This window comes from Botrytis byssoidea, assembly GCF_014898295.1.
Source record: "Botrytis byssoidea strain MUCL 94 chromosome Unknown BBYS_021, whole genome shotgun sequence".
Lineage (NCBI taxonomy): Eukaryota > Fungi > Ascomycota > Leotiomycetes > Helotiales > Sclerotiniaceae > Botrytis > Botrytis byssoidea.
The window spans coordinates 25,530-36,168 of NW_024065862.1; the positions used below are offsets into that span (position 1 = coordinate 25,530).

At 43.1% G+C, this 10,639-nt stretch overlaps 3 protein-coding genes across 3 annotated transcripts; all 3 read left to right on the forward strand.

The window, feature by feature from the left end:
• Nucleotides 1-19: 19 nt before the first annotated feature.
• EAE97_009181 (uncharacterized protein) lies at nt 20-1,095 on the forward strand (the record flags this gene model as incomplete). The annotated part of the gene is made up of 3 exons (XM_038879696.1): nt 20-50; nt 103-327; nt 392-1,095. 3 exons carry the CDS (start codon nt 20-22, stop codon nt 1,093-1,095), a joined length of 960 nt encoding a protein of 319 aa, XP_038729252.1.
• A 1,234-nt stretch (nt 1,096-2,329) lies between these two features.
• On the forward strand, nt 2,330-3,694 carry EAE97_009182 (uncharacterized protein; the record flags this gene model as incomplete). Its single annotated transcript, XM_038879697.1, has 4 exons — nt 2,330-2,501; nt 2,549-2,898; nt 2,965-3,234; nt 3,290-3,694. The coding sequence occupies 4 exons, from the start codon at nt 2,330-2,332 to the stop codon at nt 3,692-3,694; spliced, it is 1,197 nt and encodes a 398-aa protein (XP_038729253.1).
• A 565-nt stretch (nt 3,695-4,259) lies between these two features.
• EAE97_009183 (uncharacterized protein) lies at nt 4,260-8,298 on the forward strand (the record flags this gene model as incomplete). The annotated part of the gene is made up of 2 exons (XM_038879698.1): nt 4,260-4,667; nt 4,717-8,298. The coding sequence occupies 2 exons, from the start codon at nt 4,260-4,262 to the stop codon at nt 8,296-8,298; spliced, it is 3,990 nt and encodes a 1,329-aa protein (XP_038729254.1).
• Nucleotides 8,299-10,639: the final 2,341 nt, after the last annotated feature.

Here is a 10,639-nt window from a genome sequence, read left to right on the forward strand (position 1 = left end):
CATTGTCAATTCTTCCAAAATGGCAGTCACACTGAAGGTTACAAATCGCTGTAAGTTGCTCAATCTGCTGCCATTGAACATTCTTGAAGCTAATCTTCAAAGCTCCCAAAACCCCCATCAAACGTCTCCCCACCTCGATTGATATCGACGAAACGACCACGGTTCAAGATGTCAAAGATAGATTGGCTAAGCAAGCCGGCGGTTGGGACCCCAATAGATTTGGTATTTTCGATCCGGAACAGAAGAAGATTTTGAAAGATCGGAAAGCTTTCATTTCTCAACATAAAGAAGTGATCATTGGAAAGGAAATCTTGATCAAGGACCTGGGTATATACTTTGCAACCCATCACTCGAATCTAAGCATCAAAACTTACATTACAATCTATTATAGGTCCTCAATTAGGCTGGCGTACCGTCTACATAATCGAATACCTCGGTCCCATCTTAATCCATCTTGGATTTCCCCTCCTCCGCCCTTATATTTACTCTCATCCTACTACCTCCATTGCCCCCCTCTCGAGCTCTCAGCTGCTCTCTATGTCGCTCATAGTTCTTCATTTTCTTAAACGCGAATATGAGACCGTCTTCGTTCACCGTTTCTCCCTGTCTACAATGCCAGCTAGAAACATCTTCAAAAATTGCGCTCACTATTGGCTTCTTAGCGGTCTCTACATCGCCTACTTTATATATGCCCCCTCATCGTACACTGCCCTCTCATCCTCGACAATCGACTCTCTGAATATGGCTGGCGTGGCTCTATACCTCTTTGGCGAGCTTTCTAATCTCAAGACTCATCTTACTCTCTCCAACCTTCGCTCTCCGGGAGGGACTGAACGTGGAATTCCCCAGGGTTACGGATTCTCCATGGTAACATGTCCCAATTATTTTTTCGAGACGCTCGCGTGGATTGGTATGATCTTAGTGACTAAGAGTTTGAGTACGGTCATCTTCGCGATTGTTGGGACAGCACAGATGCAGCAATGGGCCGTCAAGAAGGAAAAGCAATACCGTGTTGATTTCGGAGACAAGTACAAGAAGAAGAGAAATGTTCTCTTTCCTACCCCAGGAGCTTTCATCAAGGAACTCACTGGTTAATGGTCTTGAGATTTTGATGAAGGAATCTCCCAGGACGATGGGAATTTGATGGTATGGCTGTATTTCCCAGGGATGGAAATCCTAGGGCTCATACAAATCACCATGATCATTTTCAGTGAGTTTTGGAATGAACTGAAGATCAATCCGAAGTACACTATAGAGCACATAATACTGTTTGGCTTGTTAGGCGAATACCAATAATGTTATGAATCATCCTACCAAATCTCTTTTTAATTTTCAATCTTATTTATAGGTCACTTGCCGTCTCTACATTGCCACATTCACTTGACCTAAATAATTCGCAAACATGCGGATTCCAAGACTCAATGTTCTTGGTATGTCTCAGTCTTTTGTCATGAGACAAGTGCTCAGCCCAATATCATAAACGCATCTTGGTGTCAGCTTTATTCCTCGGCCATTTCACTGTTCTCCAAAATGAGCTCACAACAAGTGCATCTTGGAAGTCGACTAGGATGGATTAAACTCTCACTCCTCGTACTCGAAAAACTCTACATAAACTGATGGTGGCTCCTGATCATTTCCATATGATCTGCTCTTCAGATACCTCTTGACGGCCTTTCTTCAAGCAGCATACAAGTATTGAATAAGATCCTTGACCAGAGCCCAATGCTGTTCGTTTCAATGGTTTCTCTTCGTGTTTGAGGGGCTTTGACATTTCATGCGACCAATCATACCCCGCATTCGAGATCTGACCACAGCTCGTTTCATACATCCTCCATCTATCAATTGACCTTATTTCTTAACCTTATACTATAATTCAAGCTTTCTAGTGTGTGTTTCTCTATTAGAGATTGTTACCAACAATTGCCAACCCTCTTTTGTGGAGGTTCTAGGGTTTTGCAATTGTGCTTCAAACATTTAACCCTGTTACCGCAATTAGTTGTCACACTCAATTCGTGTCTGTGCTGCTTTCCCTATGTTCAAATCTACCACATATGTGATTTTCCGGCATAAAAAACTTATAGTTCAAGACTTTTAGTCGGGAAGATGTGCTTGGAAGTGCACTCTTTCTTTGCGGAGCGTTTCCAATTCCGCTTTGCTCTCAAAAGGGATCTTCCTCTACTATCCTTTATATCTCTCCTTTCCGTCACTCTTGTTGTTTCTTTGCTCGGTGATTTTGATAATTATCCAGTCTTCATCGTTCCTTTTAATATTTGCAGAGCAAAATATAGTGGAGTAATAGTTGATTCTATTACCAATCTCTTTCAGAATAATGTATACACCATCAATCCTCTCGCTGGCACTCCTTGCCTCAAGCGTTACTGCATCGATCACTGATGCCCCAGCGACAAATAATACTGCCTCGGTCGCTGCTGCTAATACTTCTGGGATGACGTTATCCCAAGCGATCGCAGCTAACAACGAAACTCTATCTACTCTTTCCAGTGAGTTGTATAGTATTCCTCTAACATCACTATATTAACATTCGCAGTGCTTCTCGGACAACAGCCCGCACTCGTAAGCGCACTCTCCTCCAACACTTCCTCTGGAATTACAGTCCTGGCACCAAATAATGCGGCGTTCACGAAATTCCTTGCCACGCCTGCAAATAAGGCCGCAGCTGGCCAAAGCGACGTTGTTGCTGCTGTTCTTCAATACCATGTTTTGAATGGTACATTTCCGGCCAGCATGTTCTCCAAGGACGCAAAGTTTATTCCAACGCTTCTAAAAAATGAAAGCTACACCCAAGTCACAGGTGGACAGGTAGTACAGGTTGCTCTAGTTGGCTCAAATGCTGTTGTTACCGCTGGATTAAAAGAGAAAAGTACTACAACACAGACTGTAAGCAATTGATCAATTCTTTTCGTCCTTTGAAATTGTTGCAAAAACAGATCTAACATGAATTAGGATATCATGTTCAATGGGGGCGTGATGCACATCGTCGATACAGTCCTTACCATTCCTATTTCGCCATCCATGTCAGCTATCGACTCAAATCTGTTGTCTCTTGCAGGTGCCCTCACAACTACTTCCCTCGTAGCACCAGTCGACTCCCTCAAGGATGTCACTATCTTCGCTCCTTCTAATGAAGCTTTTGAGAAAATTGGGAACACAGCTGCTGCTCTACCTACAACGCAACTCAGTCAAATCCTCGAATACCACGTTCTTAACGGCACTGTATGTTCCTCCCTTAATCTCGCAATTACTTAATTCCTAACTAACACATTCATAGGTCGGTTACTCCTCTCTCCTCTCTACCGGGCTAGCCAACGAATCTTTCCCATCGCTCATGGGTCAATCCCTCACCGTCACCTCAGAAGACTCCAAAATCTTCGCTAACAGCGCCGAAGTCATCGGCGCCGATATCATTGTTTCTAACGGAGTCATGCACATCATTGACAACGTTCTAAATCCCTCTAACACAACTGCTGTTACAAATCCTACTGCGACTTCGCAACCTGTTGCTTTTGAGGGCGCAACCAGTGCGGCAGTCGCGCCATTCACCAGTGGTATTACGGCGACAACTACAGCCCCCAGTGCCGCTACGGGCACATCAGGAAGCGAGAAGAGGATTGGAGGAGAGAGTCTGGGAGGCGCAGTCGCCGCTGTTGTGGGTGCTGCTATCATGTTTTTGTAGTCGGAGTAGTGTGGTAAAATGTGTAAGTGCGGAGGGTAGAATATGATTATTTTCTTTTACAATTTTATACGAGACAGGATTTTATGAAACAATACCATAGTCTTTGATTTTCAAGAAGTTTTATCAATTCCTGTTTCCACAATGCAAATAAACCACATGTGTTATTGTAAACATTTGCATTCGGGAAGGGGCTTGATTAAGGGGGTGAGCGGGGATGCACATATTATGTGGTCACTTTGAAATATGTTTTTAAAAAGACTGAATGAAAAACGTTGACCTACAGTTGGTATTTGCCAAAATGAAGATATTTATTATCAAAGTGAATGAATTATTGACTTGCATATCATGAATTCTTTCACTCAAGTATCACACCAACAACACCTATCTACCAACAGCACGGACAACTTCGTGATTACGTAACCACATTCTGTCTCAACGCGAACGCGACAACGATAATTGCTTGTCAATAATTAGATTATTTACTTAGCAACCATAAATCCGACAGCTTCTCTGGACACATACTATCCAACCACACTTTCAATACTTCTCAGATGATTCGCACATCATGGCCGAACTCGAAATTGGCCAAACGGTGGAGCTTGGAAATGGTGCTATAGCAACTATTCTATGGATAGGGACGGATCCAATATTTGCTTCAGGGGACTGGGTCGGAGTTGAATTGGAAGATGGAGGAGGCAAAAATGATGGCAGTGTCTTGGGAAGGCGATACTTTCAGTGCGAGATGGGCAAAGGAATGTTTGTTCGCCCCTCTACTATTGCTATTATCGATCGACCTGCACCACCTCCAAAAGCACCTACGCCTGCAAAGAAACCTGGTCGACCAAGCAGCGTTGCTGCCCCGGCGGCACGAAGAACAAATTCTGTGCCAGATAATGGTATAAAGAGGAAAAGCATGAATGCTCCAAGCCCAAGCCCCATGGGAAGACATCCCTCTGGCCCTTCAGGCCTTCGTGTATGTATACGTTCATATGGTGCCATACATATTCTAATCCTAAATCTAGTCTCCCACAAAATCTCCTACCAAGCAACTATACTCCGCAGGTACTTCAGTTGCCTCAACCTCCCGAACCGGAACACCTGCGAATTCTCGTGCGCCCTCTGCCGGCGTTATAAGACCTCGGCCATCATCTGTAAGTCGAACATCAATGGGCCCGCCACCTCCACCTGGAGGACGAGGAAAACCTTTAGCTGGAGGTAGCGGTGTAGCGAATAGGGTTGGGGGACCTGCGACAAGGACAACTGCTTCTCGTCCCACCTCTTTGGCCCCTAAACGTACACTTCGACCTGCTCCGGACCGCGCACCATCAGGGTCTAGTCAAGTCAGTGATGGTACTCATGATACGGTTGATGAAGATAGACTGCTATCACCCTCAATCAGGAGTGAAACGGATCAGTTGTCTCCGCAAGCTTCAAGTCCCGTCTTTACTAGGACTGGACGAGAAGCTTCGCCAGCAGGATCACCAGCTGGACAGCGTGTTGCAACGAGTACAGCGGCTAGCAGAGAGATTGAAGACCTGAAAACAAAGCTAAGAGTGATGGAGAAGAAGCGAATGGAGGATAGGGAGAAGCTGAAAGGTTTGGAAAATGTTCAGGCTGAAAAGGAGAAATTCGAGGCAATTATACAGAAGTTACAGACGAAATATCAACCTCAGCAACAAGAAATAACGGACTTGAGAAAACAATTGAAAGAGTTTGCTGCTAGATTTGAGGAAGTGGAAGGTATGCAGGCCGAACATGAATCGATACTTGAAATGGCAACACTGGATAGGGAAATGGCAGAAGAAACAGCCGAAGTGCTCAGGACTGAATTGGATGCCTTAAAACAAAAGACTGAAGAGTTGGAATTGGAGGTCGAGGTATTGCGAGAAGAGAATACAGAATTAGGAGGCGAAATGAGTGCAGAAGAGAAGACTAGTCAAAGTTATCTGCAACTGGAGAGAAAGAATGAACGATTAACGGAAGCCCTTCTGAGGCTTCGGGATCTGACACAACAAGCTGAGGCCGAGCTTAAAGACGAAATTAAGAGTCTACAAGAAGATGTTCAAGAGCTCGGCAGTGTTAAGGAGCATTATGATGTGGTGAAGGGAAAACTTGCTCAGTCAGAAGCAATTATTGAAGATCTCCGCCAGCAACTCGATAACGCTCTAGGTGCCGAAGACATGATTGAGGAACTTACCGATCGAAACATGAGTATGAGTGAGCAAATTGAGGAACTCAAAGTTACAATTGAGGACCTCGAGAGCTTAAAAGAACTTAACGATGAACTCGAGATTAATCACGTCGAAACCGAGAAGGAGATGCAGGAAGAAATCGACTTCAAGGAAAGCATTATTAATGAGCAAGCAAGACGAGCAGCGCAACAAGATGAGACCTTGGATGATATGGAATACACTTTATCAAAATTCCGTGAGCTAGTTACCAGTCTACAAAGCGACTTGGAAGATATCAGAGCATCACATGCCGTCACGGAAACAGAATCGGAACAATTGAACAGCCGAACACGTGCAATGCAAGACTTAAATATGAAGCTCCAAGTTTCTGCTGCCAAAACACAAGTCAAGACAATCGACTTGGAACTACGTCGCTTGGATGCTCAAGAAGCATCGGAACATTTGTCCATCGTTCAACTATTCTTACCAGATCAGTTCAATTCAGAAAGAGATTCAGTTTTGGCACTGCTAAGATTCCGACGTGTGGCTTTCAAAGCAAATCTTTTGCATGGATTTGTTAAAGAGAGGGTTAATGGACAGCCACCTACTGGCCATGAGGACGACATCTTTGCTGGCTGTGATGTTCTTGACAAACTCGTATGGGTTGGTGCCATGTGTAACCGTTTCGTCAATGCCATCAGTCACTGCTCAATAGAGGAATTTGGCAAATACGAGGGCGCATTATATGAACTTGAACCTGTTGAGAGAGCACTTAATGGATGGATAGACGGCTTAAGAAGAGACGAGTTGAAGGAAAAGCAATGTTCTAGCGAATTGCAACGTACTATTGCTCTCATGTCTCATCTGGCCGAGGTTCATCTTGGAGATAGTCTTGCTAATTATGCTGACGAGGTTCATATGCGTACTCTTGTCATGCAAAGCCAGCTGGAAAATGCTGCTGCTGCAATCTCATCTACGAGAACCATGGTTCAAACCATCATACCCAGTCAAGACGAAGATGATGAGCTTTTTGAACATTTCTCCAAGAAGACGGAGGCAGTCATTACCCAGACGCGCAGTGCAAAGGTCATTGTTGGAAAAGCAGTCAGAGAAATTGAAGACATGAAAGCTCGATCATTATCACTTATGCCTGACACTATTGAATCGTTTGAGCAATGCGAATTGGCAACTCAAAAACTTACAGAATACACACGTCATTTAGGAAACGACCTGTTCACGGTATTACACGAAGAAGGTAGAGCCGAGCCATACACATATGTAGAAGTTCAAAGTACCATCTACCAGACCACTTCAAACATACTTTCAACTGATGAATCCGACTTATTTTCTACCTACTCAAATAAGCTCAAACTTCTCAACAACCAACTAATCGATCTCTTAACTTTGACATCCGATCTCGACAAAACCGTCGAATTTGAGCTTGCAACAGCCCCTTGGACTCTCAGATCTCAAGAATTGAAATCTTCCAAGACCGTAACCGTTGACACCCAAGAAGAACTCCGTCGTCTCAAAGAAGACAATCATGAACGTCTCCGTCTTATCGCTTTACGTGATCAAACTCTCGAAGAATCATCCGTTAAGATAGAACTTCTAGAGAGTCGCATGAGAGATGCTACCAAGAAGAATGAGCGTATTAATGAGCTCGAGCGCAAAATCGAAGTTGCCAAGCATCGTGAAGCAGAACTTGCTGAAGCTATCGAACTTCAGAACAAAGAATTATCAACTATGGAAGCTGATCGCGAAAAGTGGAAGAAAATTGCGGATGAAAGTAAAGCTTTGGGTGAAGTCGTATCTGGTTCTAAAGCAGGCCAGGAACGCGCTGTTGCTACTGCCAGAGAAATGGATGCGCTCAAGACCGAAATTGCTAGTTTGCAAGCTGCAGTTCGCTACCTCCGTGAAGATAACCGTCGGGTTAAACTTTCGGAACGCGAAAATATGTCTTGGTTGGATGAACCGTTGATTAAATCTAAATCAGTTGAGGAACAGAGGAAAGCATTGGTCATAGCAGAAGGTCAAGATGTGCTAAGCGAGCTCTTGACGCTGGCTACAGGGGAGAATTCGAGAATTTATGATTTGGGTGCCATAAAAGCGGATAGAGGCAAGTGGAGACCGGCAAAGAGTACACCGGGATACTGGGTTGCGAGACAGAGAGAGGAGTATGAGGACTGGAGAGCTTGGAAGGAGGAAGTTGTTAAGAAAGGGAGAACTTTGGGGAAGAGGGAGGGGAACGTAGGAAGAGGAGTTGGGACAAGAAGAAAGGGGTTGAAGAGGGATGGGGAGAGAAATGTGGCTGCGAAGGTAGATCTGAGGTGGAAGGATTTGGAAGGGAAGGGGGCAGGAAGAGGGAAGGAAGTAGAGATTGTAGGGGCTGGAGAGTGGGAAGGTGTTAGGAGGGAATGGGGGTTTGTTTGAATGAATGTTAGAATTATGAGAGGAGAATAGAGAAAGAAAGAAGAGGATGATTATACCCTATGCTTTTGTTATCTATACAGCTAGAAATATCTGGTACATTTGATCAATTGTTGATTGTAGTATTATGGTAGCTACTTAATGAAAAATTGAATTAATTTCATCGCAGCTATTTGTTTCACCCTTGGAGAAATCTTTGGATTTGCTGTGACTTATGACTTATGACTAGAGCTGAGCCTTCTCAAAGCAGGTTCATGGGGAATCGAACATCTCAACACTTCCGGTGCCGTCTGGAAATCCGGCGAGTCTCATAGTCTGAATATCATAGGATGAAATACATAGAACGTTCGAAATAATTCACACATTGGAATTGTCCTTGATCTTAATCCCAATCTCAAGGTACTCTCTTATACTTATCTACAAACCAATCTGCATGCGATCCTATATAAAAATCTATAATAGTAATAGAAAATTCTCAATCGATTCGGTATATCTATCTTTACCTACCTACCTACCTAGTCAATGGTATACCGATTATATATACATTACATCTTTATATATATCCACCATCTAGTCGAATAACAGTACCTAAACGAACAAGTGAAAACAAACCATAGTGACAAAGATCTACTCTTTGAATCGTGTATGATAGAATCCCGTCCTATTTAACACTTATATTCTATGATACCTATATTTCTAAAAACGACAATGAGTAATGGCGTTTGTTATATTCAATTTCGATTTCAGTTTATGTAGTGGAGACTCTCTTTCTCTTTCTCTTTCTCTTTCTCTTATGGCTTTTTTTCTCTCTCAATTTAAATCGTATTTATATATAAGATGTAAGAATAGAAATAACGATTTAAATCAACGATATATATATGTGTAATCGAAGCGAAGCGGATAGGGAGGAAAAGAATAGTGGAAAAATAGATAGACGCGAAAAAGAGAAGAGAAGAGAAGAGAAGAGAAGAAGAGTTTGAACTGCAGATTTGGAGTGATAATACTAGGTAACTGTAATATTATATATATATCATAATTAAGAGCTAATCATATCGAATCGATGTTTTCCATACCTCTAAACACGTTTACACACATAGAAATATCGATCTCTAGTTCTAGCAGAGTTATTTCTGTATCTCTGGACGGATAATCATTCGCTATTTACTACTCGCTACTCCCAGCTCTTGCCTCTTACTAAACTATACCATACTATATCTTACCTTATTTTACATAACATACTACACCACACCGCATCATAGGTTTCGGAATAGAATATAGAATAAACCCGTCTATCTCTCCAGCTTCGTTGTAGTCTGTATAAACTTATCTCTCGTTCCCTCTCCTCTTCTTCCAGCCCCCTTTCTTCCTGCTCTTTCTTCTTTCCTCCTCTCATTTTTATACCTCTCTCCTCCCCTCTCCCCTCCTCCCCTCCTCTCTTCTCCCCTCATCCCCCCCCATTCGAAATCTCAAAATCTTAAATCTCAATCCCCTAACCTCGATCCTAGAAACCACCACACAAATCACTATCACCAATCCTCATCCAATATCACAAACTTTTGAATACCCACCTACTTACCTACCTACCTACTTACTTACTTATTTACTTACCCAGCCAGACAAACAAGTAAATAAACCAATATCTCCAATCGCTAAACCTCCAACCACTAAATCTCAATATCCAAATTCAAATCCCAACACTGCACTCCATTCTAATTCCTCCCTCCTTTCCATTTCCTTTCCCCCCTCCTCTTTTCCTTCCATTACCTTTCACCCCTCCCTCTTTCCCTCTCCCCCCTCCCTTCTTTCCCCCTCCCTCATCCCCCCTCCCTCATCCCCCCTCCCTTCTCCTCTTGATACCCACACAGAACTACTACACCCCCTGCCCCCCACAGACACCTACCCATCCAATCTCCCGCACCCCACCCCAGGACCTGATATGATACCTCAAAAGAAAAAAAATCTATATCTATCTATCTGTCTATCTATCCATCTATCCCATATTCATACCCATTCATCATCTACAGGCCAGTCAGGCAAGTTCAGTTCTACACAGCTCAAAAAAAAAAAAAAAAAAAACCAGCCAAAACTTCATATAATCAAAACCTCGCTTGCTTGCTAGCCACCTAAATAACCCAGTCAAAAAGCCCTTTACTTCACTTCACTTCACTTCACTCTAATTCCGCAAGCATACTTGCAACCAAAACCAAAGTCAAGTCAAAGCCAAATCCATAGACACACACACACAAAAATAGGGATATCATTGATCATTTATTCTTAATTTTTATTTCTTCCCCTTCTTTCTTCCCCTCACCTCTCCTTTACTCTTATCCCTTTCCTCTTCCAT